Source organism: Chiloscyllium plagiosum, unplaced genomic scaffold (genome assembly GCF_037043375.1).
Source record: "Chiloscyllium plagiosum isolate Xiang-an unplaced genomic scaffold, Cpla_swu_hap1 HiC_scaffold_48, whole genome shotgun sequence".
Lineage (NCBI taxonomy): Eukaryota > Metazoa > Chordata > Chondrichthyes > Orectolobiformes > Hemiscylliidae > Chiloscyllium > Chiloscyllium plagiosum.
Window position 1 is genome coordinate 19,321,873 of NW_028270186.1, and position 19,591 is coordinate 19,341,463.

The 19,591-nt window shown below is 40.5% G+C and overlaps 1 protein-coding gene across 1 annotated transcript; it reads right to left on the minus strand.

The window, feature by feature from the left end:
* Nucleotides 1–2,115: 2,115 nt before the first annotated feature.
* LOC148135717 (putative G protein-coupled receptor 139) lies at nucleotides 2,116–3,793 on the minus strand. The gene is made up of 2 exons (XM_087984315.1): nucleotides 3,727–3,793; nucleotides 2,116–2,978 (listed from the first exon to the last, which is right to left on the minus strand). The coding sequence occupies exons 1-2, from the start codon at nucleotides 3,791–3,793 to the stop codon at nucleotides 2,116–2,118; spliced, it is 930 nt and encodes a 309-aa protein (XP_087840441.1).
* Nucleotides 3,794–19,591: the final 15,798 nt, after the last annotated feature.

The window sequence follows — 19,591 nt, forward strand, 5'->3', positions numbered from 1 at the left end:
GGCCGGCATGAGAATATACAGATGCAGGAATGGCTAGACGAATTTGACGCATGTCAGGGTTGATACAAAGTTGATAGCGTCGGTGTGATTGGCGCAGGTTAGAACAACGGGGAGGTGTGTTAGGGATGTTGGAAGCTGCAGAGAGAGTCACATATGCTGGTGTTTGCGACGATAACAGATATTAGAAGGCGGTAACTGGAGATTAACTGGAGGAGTTACTGAGTGTTACTTCCAAGTACAGGTGTATGCAGCCAATGAACACTGTCGGTCAGGAAGAGGTTGCAGAAATATGGAGAACTTAACTGGTGGAGGAGTTACACAGATAGGAATGAAGAAGGAAACTGGGGAGATTGATATGTTTGCTGGTGGGATGGAGATAGTGAAGCACATGGGAAGCATTGTGAGGTCTGCATGGTGTAACTGAGACTGTGCGTGCTGCAGGCACTCGTCTCATTAGAGGAGATCAAAATGTTTCTCGGTGCTGGAGTTTTAATAAATTGTAGATGTTTTCAAAGCTGGAGATGGGCATAGACAGCACCGTGTTATGGAGAACTTTAGAGACAGGTCCATTTTAAGGATAGTATCATAGATGGTCTGAAGTGCATTGCAGCGAACGGAAGGGCTGCAGGCGTTTGTGATGATGGCGATTTGACAACGAGTAGAGTGCTTTGGGACTTGCACACTCCAGCATGTTACAGAAGTAAGGAGAAACAAAGTGACTCGAGGAGGCAATCAACATAAATCCGATAATAGAAGATTAGTAATTGCCACGTTTGGATAGGAAGAGGCATGCAGAGATTGATATAAAAGGGCAAGCTTATGTCATTCAGGATGATAGTTAATAGGGGGTCTGAGTGTGGGAAGTAAGCAGACGGGAATGACTGATGAGTGGGACGTCATGACAGTTGGAGAACAGACAGCATCGAATTTGCTAAAGTCCAGTTACCACAGTGTGGAATCTCTGAGTTCCAGCAGTGACGTAATCGAGACTGGGGAAGAAATGCAATCTATGAAATTTTCAGCAACGAGACTGGTATCAATGTCATGAAAATGGAAAAGACTCGTCTAACTGAAAACCTTCTATTCAATTGCAGCTCGAAAAAGAACTTTCTGCAAAGAATATATTCTGAAAGTATTTATGCAGATGAAGATGGAGTAAGTGAACGGTCCTCAGTTTCGCTCTGAGTGACAGTCAACCCCTTACATGAATGGGGAACTCTATCATCCTCACATCTATGTGATGGCCTATTATTTCACTTCCCAACTCATCTGCTTGCTGTGTAGAACCTGTAACACGGTACTTTCACACATGAAAAGCCCAGGTGTTCACTCAGGTGGAGGGGTGACAGCAGTGACACGACCAGGTAGGGACAGAATGAAAATTAAGAACACTTGTTTCTCATTGTGAATTTTGTTGGAATGCAATTACACATGAAGATTTGCCGTATGTGCAACATTGTTTTTGTGAAGCTGTAATTGCTTTGCGTGAGTGAATGTGAGTAGCTGAGAACTCGTGGAAGAGAATCTGTCGATCAGCTTCACTTCCTGTCCTGCGGGAGGCACTTCGACTGCTTTCCTGCCGTTTCTTTATCTGGTCAACTGAACGTTCGTTGCACTGATAACTTTTCTGACACTTTTTGTAAATTTCAGCTCTCTAATAATCTCAGTTCAGCACGGGGATAGTTCAACTTCCTCAGTTTCAGAACAACTGGAGTCGATGTGGTGAAGGAAACTGATATTGATGCAAATGATCAGCCCTGATTTGTTTGAAAAGTCTGGCGAACTCAACAAGATAAACGGTCTCCTTCTGCTCCTAATTCGTGTCTATTTATTCCCTCCAAGAATTATGTTTCCTCCTCTTCTGTTGTTGTGAAACTTTTTAAAGTGACTGCTTACTTCTCTTCATTCACTTCAGGTCATACTAGAGCCATCTACCCTCCTTGGCCCCTTTCTATTTGGCATCTGACAACAGTTCTCAGTATTCCTCAGATTGTCCAACTTCCTGTCCCTAGTTGACAAAATCGCTCAGACATGTCCCGGATATTTTCTTCTTCTGAATCGAACAAACGCAGCGCTGCTCAGTCAGTTGCTTTGATTTTTGTTTGATTGAATATTTCAAGCAAAAATAGCTTCCAATGGGTTCCTGAGCTTCTCTCTGAACTTGGACAGAGATGCCACATAAACAATGGTGTTCGTACAGCAATTCAAATTTCGCAGCATGTATGCAACTCTTTCAAATGCATATTCCCCATCCCTATCTAAAGGATCATCAATATCGAAATAATATAAAATATATAACAGCCACAAAATTATGAAGTTTCCAGAAATGACGAAAAGTAAAATTATACACTGCCTTCTACTCTCCATCTCTGGGTCACTAGAATTTTCTCCATTGCTCTGACCCTTCAGAACTTTCCGGACTCGACTGGTCACTAAAATGTGTTTGACTGTCAGAGCGTTGAGGAGCAGAATTAAAAAGAAAGGGAATATTGGTGTTAGAATCTTCTCAAAGTTGTTAAATCCTCTCCATACAGGGTCATAATAGTATGCATCTGAATTCGAACAGTACCATGGTACATTGCCAATGATCTCATATGGTTCAAACCTGAAGTAGACAGGAATATTTTTTAGAAAAAGCAGACAGCCGATTGTTGTGAGAACGACAGTTGCAGTTTTTTGAGTGCAGTATTTAATTTTCAGTTTCTCACAACAAATGGTGACATATCGATCAAAGGTGAAAGCGATGGTGAACCAGACAGAACAGTCTATGAATAGACGGCGCAGAACAGCGTGAACAGAACACACAGGGGTAATGTCCAAGAATGATGGTGGGAAAAAATCATGTTTAATTCTTTTGAGTATGATCTCAATGACAACGACCAATAGATCCACCACCGCCATGGCCAGCAGATAACGCCTGCTGCAGGATGAGAGTCCACACTTACCCCGAAGTAGGATTCCAACCGTCGCTAAATTGACTGTAAGAGAGGGAGAAGGGAAAACAAAAATGATCAGTATAGACGAACATTCTCCATCATGGAAACTAAGTGGTAAAAGATGGATTTCATCAACACATGCAAGTCAAAGTATCAATAATTTGAATTGACACAGCAGTAGCAGTTTCAGCAGTAGCAGACGGTATCAAATACATACTAGATGCAACTCAAAGGCAGGTGCCATTTGCTCCGAGGCTGTCGAACTATTGATGTTGTGGGGAATGAGCATTAAAGAAAGAAACTGTTAAGAGAGGGTGAACATTCTTCCTGAGCAAGCCAGAACTGGCAAGGAATGTTCATGTGTTCAGACAGCCATTGCCTCAGCTATAATATGTTCAATGGAATTGCATGTTGCTTTTCTTCAGTCCATGAGTTTTCTTGGAAATACATCTTTTTAAAAAAATAAATTTCTGTTTAAAACGAGTTTCTGAACCATAACGATTGAAACATAATATCCCAATTTCGTTCTATTCAATAACTGTACAAATGATTATAGTCCTTCACATAATATTCGTCAGAGACTATGTTCTACTCATGGAATAGTCCATCACTGTTGCAATAACATCGTGTGGAGAGATTGAAACAGTGACAGCAGCAGAATGAAACTGCTGAAGTATGTCCGGAATATTCGAGCTGATGTGCTGTTGAAGTAACATTCTTGCTCACTGGGTGACCGCAGAATCTAGGTCAGGCAGGGATTTGATCAAAGTCAGTGATTATCTTCACTCACCAGGAAAGCCAATGACGCCGAGCACCAGGTAGAATATTTTTCTCACTGTTCGAACCAGATCGCGCATTTTCAGTGGGCAGTAATGTGTCACTAACTTCTGCAGGCAATCCCCGTCAGTTTGAATCTATTGTGAACGATCAGCAGGATTTTAATTTTATGCTCATCGGTATCTCCACGGGGATATTTCTATTGCACAATATTCCAAATTGATGTTTTTTACCTTCTTCAAAAGTGAGAACAAACAGATGACGACAGCTGAACTAATTCTCTGACACTGAAAAATAGTTAGCGTGTGGACTGAATTGGAAAAATCACAGACTCCCTCATGAATGACCGACACTGATCACATGAAATAATAAAACTGAATTGGACACTGTGTCAATTTCCAATGGAAATGGCTCTTCAAATACTCCCCGTTCCATTTTGAAACCTCGTAATGATGACCTTCCCTCAATAACCAGTCAACGACTGAATTTCAAGTACCAAACTCAGGCCTGCATTTTAGAGGACAGGTTTACCGCGCTCTTTAGTTCAAAAAAGGCAGCTAAATATTTCACAAAATAAAAATGAGCAACACAGAATTCGCTATTTCCATTATCTTCTTCATATTTGTGACACATCGGATCAGTAAGTCTCACAACTCCTTATCTCTCCACAGTTACATCACTCACTTCTCTTTCTGTTTCTTGATCATTTCTACCCCATTGAAGTAGCGTTCTTCCCGCTCTCAGTAGCTTTAATTCACACTTACCTCATGTTCTGTGAGCACGGTAGTTCTCCATTATATGGACAATTACGTATTGCCAATTTCCTCAACTCTCTGTCTTCCATCGAGTGTCCATCGGTATAAAATCCCTGGGCGTCAGAGAAAAAAAAACTGGAAGTGTAAATGTCTCAACCATTTCTCGAGAGTATTTCCCAACATTGGACAAACGTGATTTGTAATACCTCTAATCTCGAAAAGGTTCTGATTTATTCCGGTGCTTTGATGCACATTTCCATCCAAGGCACTGATAATACTTTTAGAAACATGAGACATTCTGCATGTAATTTCTGCCTCTACAGCTGTTTTAGAAGCAATCCAGTAATGATGCTTGCCTGGTTATCCATGAATTCCCTCTCTCCAAAATGAACATAGTGAGGGATAACATTGAATGGAAACCGAAGTTGTCTATTCAGACAAGTACAATCGCTCCAAGAGCAGTTCAGAGACTTAGATAATTACATTCCTCCTGATTCCTCAATATTGTTCCACACTGACAAGTCGCAAGTTTGGTAGAATCATCCCCACTTGCCTGAATGGGTGCAGTTTCAACAAAGTGCAAGAAGCTCAATATTACCCATGTTTATGTACACCAATATCTTACTCCCACACAAAAAATAATCCTCCAGCTTGAGGACCCTTCAAAAATCGAAAATATTGTGCCTGATGGGAGAAGGCTGGGGAATCATCAGTCTGTGAATGTGATTATGGTGACTGCAATAAAGAGCTAGTTAGAATATGTTAGCATTTCGTGAACTCTGCCCGTCACATTATTACACGTGGATTGTGTAATACTGTGGAGAATGTGAGGACTGTAGGTGATGGATTTGAGGGTCAAAAGTAACTGCTGGAAGAGGACAGCAGGTCAGCATCATCCGAGGAGCAGGAGAATTGACGTTTTGGGCATAGGCCTTGTACAGGAATACTGTGGCGTGTTCCCAGCAGGGAAAGTTGCACGGCGATGTTCAGTCAATGCTTCTGATTGCGTCTCTTGCTTCGACCTGTTAGCATTTTTTTTTGTTTTTGTGGGGCGCATTTGTATGTCGTGTTTGGATATGAGGTGAGGGGCCATTGTGAATGTTGTTTCCTGGGACTCTGAGATGTTTAGAGGTTGTTATGGGGAAGGAGAGTTTTCGTGCTGTTGGGATGGAGATAAGGGGCACGGGTGTCCACTATGTGGTTAATGAAGTGAGGCCACGTGTGGTTTTGGACATATGGATATTGGTCACCTTTTAACGATTAGTCTTAGGAACAGTCTTTATATTCAATGAAGGATTCAGTATCAATGGAACTGCAGTTCAGTGGTTTAGCATTCTGTTGAAATGTATCATCAGTGTTAGGCTGGATTCAGGGTTCAGTGTCATGTTTGTAGCATTAAGAGTACAGTGAATATTGAATTTGAATTATAATTCTGTCAATGTTCGATTAGCAGTTCGGTTTAATGTTAGGAACAAGATTAATTTCCCGTCAATCTTAGATTTAGGGGAATCCGGGAGGGGTTAGCATCAAGATAAGGTTGAGATCTGCACAGGGATAAGAGAATGAGAATTGGGTAGCTCATCCACATTTTATCTTGGGAGTGAGTTTCTGGAAGTTAGGTTCGTGACACCGAAGAGCTAAAGACCTCAGGTAGTAAAGAAAAGTGGCTTGGAGGATCACTTACAGAGGTACTTTATTTGCACCCATTACACTTATCCTACTCGATGTTGGAAGCCCTAAGCTTGCAAATTGCTATCAATGTCATTTTGATGAATTTCTGAACGGAATGGTATACACTGTTGTGGCTGAGAATTAGCTGTGGAGAGGGGAATGTCTCTGGGTGTGATGCCAGTTAAGTGGGTTTTTTTCTTCTGAATAGTGTCAAGATTTTTGAGTTTTGACGAAGCTGTACCATCCAGCTGAGTGGCAAGTATTGGATCACACATTTTACATTTGCCCGATTCAGTCCCTTACTCATGTGATCCGGTCGACCGGATTTCATGAGTAAGGGACTGAATCGGGCAAAACCTCCCTGCGGTTGCAGTTGGAATACTGTGTGCAGTTCTGGTAATCGTAACAAAGGAATTATGCGACTGTACTGTGGGTGGCACGATGGCACAGTGGTTAGCACTGCTGCATCACGACGCTAGAGACACGGGTTCAATTCCCGCCTCAGGCGACTGACTGTGTGGAGTTTGCACGTTCTCCCCGTGTCTGTGTGGGTTTCCTCCGGGTGCTCTGGTTTCCTCCCGCAGTACAAAGATGTGCAGGTCAGGTGAATTGGCCATGCTAAATTGCCAATAGTGTTAGGTAAGAGGTAAATGTAGGGGTATGGGTGGGTTGCGCTTTGGCGGGTCGGTGTGGACTTGTTGGACCGAAGGGCCTGTTTCCACACTGTAATGTAATCTGTAAATCTGTAGATATGATTCAGCATGTTACCTGGGATGGTGAATTCCGGTAACATAAAGTGAAAACATAAGTTTGGTAATATCTTAGAGCAGAGAAATTCTTGGGAAGGAAGCCTGGTAAAGATCGCCAAGACTATCAGGACCATGGACAAGTTGAATGGAAAACAGCAGAATTCAAAGCGGTAGTAAGAATGAGAAATAACTTTCATTTGCAAGGCATGAGACTTGGAGGGAGGAAAATATTTGCATGCCTAATATAGCGGGTTTTGGAAGTTGCTGCCTGGAATAATTGCATGCCTAAATAAAGCGGGAAAACTCACAACTTTGAAAATGCCCTGAGACAAAATTATGGAGGACCAAATAAGATAGAAGCAGGAACACGGTTTCCACAGGCGGGTGAAACTAGATTTCGGGACAATAACCTCAGAATAAAGGGGAGCAGTATAGCAGATATGGAACTTCTTCAGCAAAATGGCAGTGATGTTGTGGATTTCCCTTCCCACTTAAAGAACTGAGACAACCTCCATGAATGTTTTGAGGGTAAATTTGGATCAGATAAGGAATTAGGAGTTATCGTGAGAGACTGGACAAGTGAATCTGAGTCCATAAAAAGATCAGACATGATATTGTTGAAGGGTGCAACAGGTTGGCGGACCAGATGGTCTATCGTACTCCTACTTTTAATGTGCTTCTGTTTCTTTTTAATGTCGTTATATGCATTGATATGTTGTTAGGTGTCATAATTTCGAGGCAATGGAATGAACGTGAAAAATGGGGATGTGTAGACGTCATAGTATAATTTGGCAGGACCAATTCAACGGTGGGGCGTCGGGAAGGTGTCTGCTGTAGCGTTTCACTCCATGTTTTCATTGGCTTAAACGTGTATTCCATAATTTCTGGAATGTTACCACATTCATTCTTCAGAGAGGGACCAAATAAAGCATTCACTGTGTGACTGTTCGGAAAATTAGAAGTTCTTCTTGAAATATTAGGAATGGTCATGGAGAGATGTCTGTGTTGACCTTCACTACGTACCTGGCCCTTCCATTCTGGCGCTGCCTCTCTTTGATTGGATAAACCATTCAATCAGTGTGCAGGAAGAGAGCGTTCAGCCTCTCGGGTTTGCCCTATATTTCAATAAACTCACGACTGACCTGACTGAAATCTCAAACCTATATTTCCGTCCACCCTGGAAATCCAAAACTATCTTGTTATGCAGGATTCTCTGTATATTGTCCTGAACAAGGATTCAAATTCTTCGTTACCACCACCGTTCCAAGAAGAGTGTTCCAATTCTCTCAAGTAGACCAGAAGATGAAAGAGCCACAGTCGTCTATTTCGGTCATCGACGAAGATCTGCCATTCATTGCATTGTGGCTGACTTGCTCACCACATCTCCCCTTAATTCCCTTTTCCCCATAATCCTTAACTGCATTCCCGAATAAACGTCTATACTGCACATCCTTGAATATTGTTGTTTGGCCAATTTTGAAAACTCTCTGCAGTGAAGAATTCCATTGATATATTTCACTTTGAGAGAAGCAATTGCTTCTCAATGTGTGACTCCTTGTTCTCAGACTATTTCAATGTGGTCCAAGATTCATCCAAGAGGGGAAAGAAAACTTTCTGTTCCTATTTCCCTGTTCCTCCCACCTTGGCTGATATATCCTCTACCCTCACATTCTGCTGAATTCCAAAAAATCCAGCTACTCACCCTCTTCGGCAAGGATAGTCCTTAAATAATATCCTTAATAGTATCGCAGGGATTCAAATCTTCAAAGTAGCTTTAGATGAGTATTTGAGCAGGAAGAATGCCCAATGTGGTGGGAACACGTCGGGATTTGGCGCTCCGATTGGTTTCCCAAGTTGACACAACTTCCAGGGCCAAAGGGACTGGACTGTGTTATAATGTTCCATGTTCTCTGATGGATATTTTCAGCAAATAATCTCATTTTGGCCAACGATTGTACAGTGATTCTGTATGGACTGACTTGTTCCTTGTTATGTCATATAAGCCCATCGAAGATCACCAAAAGCGATTTCAATATTTACTAACCACATTTTAAAAATAAACAAGCGCAGACTTTGCACATAATAAATTGCAGACTCCGATATTGTGTCTCAAACAAAAGATCGAACAACTTAATAAGTACACAATGCCTTCACTTGGCTAGAAATTCAAAATGGTCAGTTGATTACTATCTCTGCTTTAAAACTGAATGTTTTTCTTATCATCCCTTCACAGAGAAACGACACACAGTCAAATAAAGACACTTACGGGACAATGTCAAGTAAACAAGTAAACAACAAAGCTTGCTAGATTATTGAATAGAGTCATTCTGTACAAAAGCCTACCATTCAGTCCAACCACTTCATGCTTTCCCCGTTGCCAAATAAACTTAATCACAAGTGATTGCATTTGACGCTTTCCCATTCAACCTTTCCGACTGGTCTTCTCACAGAAATGACTTTTAAACGTCAGGAACGTGCATACATTTTTCCCCATAAGAAGATTCTCTGTGTAAAAACATGACCCCTCCTTTGCTTTGCATAGCTTTCTCCTCACACCTTAAACTTCGTTTTGAAGTTCCCCAACCAAGTGAAAAGATACTTATTTTTCAACGGCTTACATCCCATGGAAACAAGCTCCAGCAAATTAAGTCTATTTGTTTTAATCAAAGCCTTCATTGGGTTGCTGCTAGGGAAGGGGGGATCTGTACATGAAGGACGAGTTGCACCTGGACTGGCACTAATGTCCTGGACAGCATATTATCTAAACCAGTTCGGTCGGTTATAACTTAGTTTGGCAGCTGAATGCAATCCAGTGCTACAGATCAGAAGAGAGTTGTTACTGAACAGAAATAGAATACAAAGAGTCTGTCAGGAAGGACACTCAGTTGATAGTGCAGATGGATGGGTTAACATGTGACTGTTTCAATGCAACGTGCGTTATGAATAGTAGTGATGAAAACATAGAACATGGACTGGCACTTGGAACACGATGTTGTGGCTGTAACAAAGGCATGGATTTCTCAAGGGCAGGCATGGCTTCTGGGGATTCCAGGGTTTATACGTAGTTTAAAAAGCAAACACGGATTAGGTAAATGCGGTTGTGGAGTAGATTTGCTAATTAACTCGCATTTGTCTGCTGAGTCACTATGGGTGGAAGTCAGTAACTGGAAAGGATTAGTCAAATGATTGGCTGTAGTCGATAGCACATCCACTCCGTTGCTGTTATAGTTGACTTCATCCTCCCCAATATTGTTTCAAACCTCCTTAATGCAGATGGTCTTATTGGAGCCGATTTTGTGAGATGTATCCAAGAATGACTCCTGACACAATACGTAGATTGGCCGACTAGCGGGTAGACCATATTGGATTTGGCGCAAAACAACGAACCGGGCCAGATGTCAGATCCGTTGGTGGGAGAGCATTTCGTGACAGTGAGCACAATTGCCTTCCCTTTAATACAGCATGGAGAGGGAAAGGAAAATATTGTATAGGAAGGTATGTAATTGGAGATGGCCAATTGTACTGCTACGAGTCAGGAGCTGTGGAGAAGTATTGGGAACAATTGTTGCATGGAAAACGCACAACAGAAATGTGGAGGCTGTTTGAGAAGAACTTGTTGTGAGAGTTGGAAAATTTTGTCCCACTGAGACAGGCAAGGAATGGAAACGTAAGGAGCTGTGACCAAAGTTGAGAAATCAAAGATCTGGCACAGTTTTAGAGAATTGCATGTTATTTAGGAAATAACTCAAAAATGCACTGCGTTGAGCTAGGAGGGGACACAGAAAAATCTTGGTGAGAAGGAGTATGAAAAACTCAAAGGTTTTCAACACTAACCTGATGCAGACATAAACCTACAGAGTGAGAGAGAGGAGGGCCAATCATAGGTCGTGGAGACAACTTGTGCCTGGAGTCTGACGAGGTAGGAGAGGCCCTAAATGACACGTTTTTCGCATCTGTAATCACTATACCGACATACCTTCTTGATAGTGTGAAATCTGTGGAACAGGTTAATAGGTTTAAACAGTTTTATATTAAGAAAGTGGGTGTGCTGAACATTCGGGCTAGCATTGGGATCGATGAGTCCCCTGGACCGGATGACATGTTTCCAAGTTAATTACGTGAAGTGAGTAATGGGATTGTTGCGCCACTAGCGATGATCTTTGCACCCTCACTCTCTACGGGAGTATTACTTAATGGTATGAAGGAGTCGAATGCTTTTTCTCAGTTCACAAAAAAGGAAACGAGAAATCCCTGGTAATTACAGAACCTTAGTCTTACGACTGTGGTCAGCAAGGTAATGGAAAGCACTGTGAATTATTGAGTTACACAGATATACAGTATGGAAGCAGACCATTTGGTCCAACTCGTCCATGTCAACCAGATCTCCGACATTTATCTCGTCCCATTTACAAGCACTTGGACCATATCACTCTAAATCCTTTGTAGTAATGTAGCAATCCACATTTCTTTTAAGTGTCATAAGTTTACCAGCCTCCACCACTTCCTCTGGTGGCTTATCTCATCCACGCAACAAATGTTCCTCTGTTTCCATTTAAATTCTCTTATATAAACGTAAATTGCAATGGAAGCGGCACCAATTCCTATATTCGCCACAGGGCTCTGGTTTGAAAAACATCCCTTCCCTCCTTTCAAACGAAAAAACTAAATGCAAAATGGCAAGAACTCCTGACACTGCTTGCATCAGACACTCTCAATACAGACTCAGCACCGGGTGAAACATTCTGCTCTTTAATGATGAGGAGGGGCCTTTATTGGACTTGGGTAGACAAAGTTAAAAATCACACAACACCACAAAACAGTCTAAAAATAAGATTTATTTCTATTTGGCTTGGCATAGCTTTATTAAAAACTGTCAATATGACTTTCGGAGGGGCTGGTCAGGCCTCACAAGCCTAATGAATTCTTCCAGAATTTATTGAGTCAGATTGACGAAGGAAGAACAGTGCATATGGTTCATATGGATTTGTGTATGAGATTTGATAAATTTCGCCATTGTTGGTTGATTCAGAAAGTTCGGAGGTAATGGGGCACGGGGAAATCTGGCTGTCTGGACACAGACTTGGAAGGCCAAAAGGAGACAGCGAGTAGTAGTGGATGGATGGTATTCTGCCTATCGGTCTGTTACCAGTGTTGGCCGGAAGGCATGTGTTCTTGGGCCTTTTGCTTTGGTAAGTTTTTATCAATAGCTTGGACGAAGAAGTGAAAGGCTGGGTGGTAAGTTTGCCGATGACAAAAATGTCAGCGGTGTTGTAGATTGTGCTGAGGGCTGTTGAAGTCTATAAGGAGACATTGACAGGATGCAGAGCCTGTCTGAGAAGTGGTATATGAAGTTCAACGTGGAAATATTTGCGAAATGATTCATTTTCGAATGTCAAATTTGAATGCTGAATACAGGGTAGGAGATTCTTGGCAATGTGGTGGAGCAGCGGGACCTTTGGGTCCTCAGAGATGTAACCATTAAAATTGCCACCCACGTTAATAGGGTTGTTAAGAAGGCGTATAGTGCTTTGGCTCATTAACATGAGATTCAGTTTGAAATCCATGAAATTTTGCTGCGGCTTTATAAAACCCGGGTTAGACAACACTTGGTACATTGTTTTGGTTATCTCATTATCAGAAGGATATAGATGCTTTAGAAAGGCTGCATAGGAGATTTACTGGCATGCTGCCTGGATTAGTTTATTTGCCTTATGAAGAGAGATTCATTCAGCCCGAGCTTTTCACCTTTGAGGAAAAGAGGTGACTTGAAAGAGGCGTCCAAAATAATGAGAGATACAGATAGTGTAGATGGCCAAATATTTTATCCAGGCATAAATGGCTATCACGCGCTGTCATAGTTCTCAGGTGATTGGAGGAAAGTATCGGGTCATGTGAGAGGTAGGTTCTTTATGCAGAGAGTGGTGAGTGCGTGGAATGTACTGCCACCGGTGATAGTAGAGTCAGAAACCCTGTTAAAGTGGCATTCTCACATTTTGCAACATTATGCGCCATTTGCTGGAAATTTTCTCCCTTAATTCCCCAAACTATGCCTTTCTTTTCTCCACAGTACAACTGACTTTCCTTTCTCACTTCAATTTTTGAGTAAATATGGTAAAACTACTTAACATCGATTTAGATAAGTTACTTGCTCAGATTGGAAGTAGTTGAGGTCCCAGAATATTTTCACCCTGAATACGTCTGACGAGAGTGCACACTGAGGTCCAGTTTCTGCTTTGTACTTGTCAGGAAACCTTCTATCATTACCGCAGGCTCCCAGTTACACGTGAATTTTTATTTTCCGAAACCAATATTTAAAGTAGCACTTTATCAAATACCACTGGAAAACTAAGTACTATAATTCTCTTTGCCCATAGCAGTCAACGTGGAGACATGTTTGTTCCATGATTCAATGGACTTCTGAAAGTGTCGATAGAGCAGTTGTTTGGAATTTGATACATTCATCACAGTTGTAGTTGGGATTTCAGGCAGTATCGAGTGTTAAGTTGGTAATTTTGTGGCGAAAGTATTTGATTGTACTTTGGGGATTGTAAATGTTTTTACCCCTCTCTCTAGAAATTTGCTCTTGCCATCGGGAAGCGGAATTGAGTTGAACAAATTAATAGCTGAGTACTTCTGAAGAATCCCAAATGAACACGAGTGACCAAGCCTTTTCCTGAACAAATTCTGCTTCGGAGCACTGTCAACGTCCCCGTGCAATTCTTTAATGATAGTTGAGAGTGGTCTAATGGGGCCATTAGAGATCAGTTTGAAGTTGTCATACGTTAAGTGCAGAGGACATGAGTGGACACTTTTCCAAGTTGGAACACAGTTAACAGTGTTACATTATTATTGGATCAGCTTCGTTAAATATATCTCAGATTTTAGAGGAGATATCTTCAGTATCATTTTCAGAATATTTTCTGGGGCCATAACCTTTCCTGTGAGTTCTTGTTAATTGTGTGACTGCCACCATATCCAGACTTCATGTGGAGTGAAGGAAATTGGCGACCTACTGATATGTGTCATGTTGGGGACCTCTGAAGTAGTTTTTATGTTATGTCTTTATACTTTTACACTGTTTATAGATTGCCCATAACAGCTGTTTTATGTTTTTAGCATTTAACAAGCATTGTATTGTATTTGAGGCATCAAAGTGAAACAAAATGGTTGAATGCATTCATTGAATATTTGTAAATGACTTTCTTGGCGATATAACTTGAGTTTCTCACTGGCAGATTGACATCTGTAAAAATCTAAGTTAGTTTCCATTGCCCCAACCATGAATCAGTCCTTTGGATGCTACACACTTCTCCCACTGTCACAGAATGTTGGCTAACCAGTGATTCTACTCATAATATATCTTTACTATCTGATACTGGCAGTCATCAGTGTGCCAGGTACTGACTTACATATTTATATTTTCCTGTTTATTTATGTTAAATGCCTTTCTTCTTGCTAACTTGATTTTGAGAACAATGCAAAATGTGTCGACAAATGCGGAGAAACTGGCATTTGCAAAATACATGAAATTTATGGATATTCTCTGCAGTTTTGGCAACATTGCTGAAGACAGAAGTAGAGTGAACACTTCAGGTCCAGTCAGCCACCACCAGCAATTTCTCTTTGGCAAAAAAATTGTTTTTTGTTTTTATTTTGCAGTTAGTTTACGATAGATAGTAATTGTTTTAGCTGGCCAGCAATTATTTTACATCTTACTCACAATCAAAAAATGTTAATTATATTTTGCGACTATCAGATGACCGTTCGATTCTTTCATGTAGATTGAAGGATGCAATAGATTATGACCATTTATCGGTAGGCGTCTAAGGCAACTGATATAATACAAGTCATATTCTTTTTTTAAATTTTTTAATAGATATTTTTATTAGAAATTTAACATTTTTACAAGTTTACAAAAATAAACAAAACTCTCAGATATAAACATTGATATACAATTAGCTCAAATGTACAATAGCCAAAACTTGACAAAAAAAAAACAAAACAACAAAAAAAAACCGAAAAGAAAGAAAAAAAACGAACAAACAAAACTCAACTATCTACTAATCTAACCGACAACTAACCAGGGTGTATATTTAAGTCTCTTACATGCTCGGGATGTGTTAGCATCAGATATAATAAAACCCGTATTCGTGCGGGATTCCTCCCCCGAGGGGCCGCGGACCAGCCAGGTTTGTAATCTCAATTAAATAAAAGCCCTTGTTAGGATTGCCGAAATATCTGTATTTATGTAATTCAAAAAGGGCTGCCATATTTTATAAAATAATTCGGTCTTTCGGTGCACCATATTTGTAAGGAAGTCAAGGGGAATACATTCCATAATTAGTCTGTGCCAATTTGAAAGTCCAGGGGGGCCCTCCGCCGCCCAGTTCACCAAAATATGAATGTGTCTGATGCAAAATCGCAAGAACTCCTGACACTGCTTGCATCAGACACTCTCAATACAGACTCAGCACCGGGTGAAACATTCTGCTCTTTCATGATGAGGAGGGGCCTTTATTGGACTTGGGTCGACAAAGTTAAAAATCACACAACACCACAAAACAGTCTAAAAATAAGATTTATTTCTATTTGGATTGGCATAGCTTTATTAAAAACTGTCAATATGACTTTCGGAGGGGCTGGTCAGGCCTCACAAGCCTAATGATTTCTTCCAGAATTTATTGAGTCAGATTGACGAAGGAAGAACAGTGCATATGGTTCATATGGATTTGTGTATGAGATTTGATAAATTTCGCCATTGTCGGTTGATTCAGAAAGTTCGGAGGTAATGGGGCACGGGGAAATCTGGCTGTCTGGACACAGACTTGGAAGGCCAAAAGGAGACAGTGAGTAGTAGTGCATGGATGGTATTCTGCCTATCGGTCTGTTACCAATGTTGGCCGGAAGGCATGTGTTCTTGGGCCTTTTGCTTTGGTAAGTTTTTATAAATAGCTTGGACGAAGAAGTGAAAGGCTGGGTGGTAAGTTTGCCGATGACAAAAATGTCAGCGGTGTTGTAGATTGTGCTGAGGGCTGTTGAAGTCTATAAGGAGACATTGACAGGACGCAGAGCCTGTCTGAGAAGTGGTATATGAAGTTCAACGTGGAAATATTTGCGAAATGATTCATTTTCGAATATCAAATTTGAATGCTGAATACAGGGTAGGAGATTCTTGGCAATGTGGTAGAGCAGCGGGACCTTTGTGTCCTCAGAGATGTAACCATTAAAATTGCCACCCACGTTAATAGGGTTGTTAAGAAGGCGTATAGTGCTTTGGCTCATTAACATGAGATTCAGTTTGAAATCCATGAAATTTTGCTGCGGCTTTATAAAACCCGGGTTAGACAACACTTGGTACATTGTTATGGTTATCTCATTATCAGAAGGATATAGATGCTTTAGAAAGGCTGCGTAGGAGATTTACTGGCATGCTGCCTGGATTAGTTTATTTGCCTTATGAAGAGAGATTCATTCAGCCCGAGCTTTTCACCTTTGAGGAAAAGAGGTGACTTGAAAGAGGCGTCCAAAATAATGAGAGATACAGATAGTGTAGATGGCCAAATATTTTATCCAGGCATAAATGGCTATCACGCGCTGTCATAGTTCTCAGGTGATTGGAGGAAAGTATCGGGTCATGTGAGAGGTAGGTTCTATATGCAGAGAGTGGTGAGTGCGTGGAATGTACTGCCACCGGTGATAGTAGAGTCAGAAACCCTGTTAAAGTGGCATTCTCACATTTTGCAACATTATGCGCCATTTGCTGGAAATTTTCTCCCTTAATTCCCCAAACTATGCCTTTCTTATCTCCACAGTACAACTGATTTTCCTTTCTCACTTCAATTTTTGAGTAAATATGGTAAAACTACTTAACATCGATTTAGATAAGTTACTTGCTCAGATTGGAAGTAGTTGAGGTCCCAGAATATTTTCACCCTGAATACTTCTGACGAGAGTGCACACTGAGGTCCAGTTTCTGCTTCGTACTTGTCAGGAAACCTTCTATCATTACCGCAGGCTCCCAGTTACACGTGAATTTTTATTTTCCGAAACCAATATTTAAAGTAGCACTTTATCAAATATCACTGGAAAACTAAGTACTATAATTCTCTTTGCCCACAGCAGTCAACGTGGAGACATGTTTGTTCCATGATTCAATGGACTTCTGAAAGTGTCGATAGAGCAGTTGTTTGGAATTTGATACATTCATCACAGTTGTAGTTGGGATTTCAGGCAGTATCGAGTGTTAACTTGGTAATTTTGTGGCGAAAGTATTTGATTGTACTTTGGGGATTGTAAATGTTTTTACCCCTCTCTCTAGAAATTTGCTCTTGCCATCGGGAAGCGGAATTGATTTGAACAAATTAATAGCTGAGCACTTCTGAAGAATCCCAAATGAACACGAGTGACCAAGCCTTTTCCTGAACAAATTCTGCTTCGGAGCACTGTCAACGTCCCCGTGCAATTCTTTAATGATAGTTGAGAGTGGTCTCATGGGGCCATTAGAGATCAGTTTGAAGTTGTCATACGTTAAGTGCAGAGGACATGAGTGGACACTTTTCCAAGTTGGAACACAATTAACAGTGTTACATTATTATTGGATCAGCTTCGTTAAATATATATCAGATTTTAGAGGAGATATCTTCAGTATCATTTTCAGAATATTTTCTGGGGCCATAACCTTTCCTGTGAGTTCTTGTTAATTGTGTGACTGCCACCATATCCAGACTTCATGTGGAGTGAAGGAAATTGGCGACCTACTGAGATGTGTCATGTTGGGGACCTCTGAAGTAGTTTTTATATTATGTCTTTATACTTTTACACTGTTTATAGATTGCCCATAACAGCTGTTTTATGTTTTTAGCATTTAACAAGCATTGTATTGTATTTGAGGCATCAAAGTGAAACAAAATGGTTGAATGCATTCATTGAATATTTGTAAATGACTTTCTTGGCGATATAACTTGAGTTTCTCACTGGCAGATTGACATCTGTAAAAATCCAAGTTAGTTTCCATTGCCCCAACCTTGAATCAGTCCTCTGGATGCTACACACTTCTCCCACTGTCACAGAATGTTGGCTAACCAGTGATTCTACTCATAATATATCTTTACTATCTGATACTGGCAGCCATCAGTGTGCCAGGTACTGACTTACAAATTTATATTTTCCTGTATATTTATGTTAAATGCCTTTCTTCTTGCTAACTTGATTTTGAGAACAATGCAAAATGTGTCGACAAATGCGGAGAAACTGGCATTTGCAAAATACATGAAATTTATGGATATTCTCTGCAGTTTTGGCAACATTGCTGAAGACAGAAGTAGAGTGAACACTTCAGGTCCAGTCAGCCACCACCAGCAATTTCTCTTTTGGCAAAAAAATTGTTTTTTGTTTTTATTTTGCAGTTAGTTTACGATAGATACTAATTGTTTTAGCTGGCCAGCAATTATTTTACATCTTACTCACAATCAAAAAATGTTAATTATATTTTGCGACTATCAGATGACCGTTCGATTCTTTCATGTAGATTGAAGGATGCAATAGATTATGACCATTTATCGGTAGGCGTCTAAGGCAACTGATATAATACAAGTCATATTCTTTTTTTAAATTTTTTAATAGATATTTTTATTAGAAATTTAACATTTTTACAAGTTTACAAAAATAAACAAAACTCTCAGATATAAACATTGATATACAATTAGCTCAAATGTACAATAGCCAAAACTTGACAAAAAAAAACAAAACAACAAAAAAAAACCGAAAAGAAAGAAAAAAAACAAACAAACAAAACTCAACTATCTACTAATCTAACCGACAACTAACCAGGGTGTATATTTAAGTCTCTTACATGCTCGGGATGTGTTAGCATCAGATATAATAAAACCCGTATTCGTGCGGGATTCCTCCCCCGAGGGGCCGCGGACCAGCCAGGTTTGTAATCTCAATTAAATAAAAGCCCTTGTTAGGATTGCCGAAATATCTGTATTTATGTAATTCAAAAAGGGCTGCCATATTTTATAAAATAATTCGGTCTTTCGGTGCACCATATTTGTAAGGAAGTCAAGGGGAATACATTCCATAATTAGTCTGTGCCAATTTGAAAGTCCAGGGGGGCCCTCCGCCGCCCAGTTCACCAAAATATTTTTCCTTGCACAGAAAGAAAGAATAGAAAATAATCTCTTCCCGTACGTGTCCAGGGAGGGAAAGTTCGAAAAGCCCAAGAGGAGAGATACGGGGTCCACTTTTATTTCCGTTCCTAAAATTTCTGTCAGGGTACTTGCTACTTTAGTCCAATATCTACGGATCTTAGACAGGTCCATAAGCAATGTACAAGAGTGCCCACCTCTATTTTGCATTTAGGACACATTGGAGATGCTCCTGCCTTAAATTTTGCCAATCGAACCGGTGCTATATGGGCCCTATGAAGTATCTTCAGCTGGATAGCCTGGGTTCTGTTACAAATAGTAATTCTTCTAGCATTTTCCCGGATATCATTCCACGTTTCTGTGGAGATTTCTAGTCCCAGATCCTGATCCCATGTTTTAAGCAGATTATCCATATCTCCCGATACTTCATCATGTAGTAAATGATAAATATTACTGACGGAAGATACCCCCACTGGTCGTAGGACACTACATTCTCTATCGGATTTATAAAGAAAAAGTCATATTCTTACAAGACACTTTATTCATCATCCCAT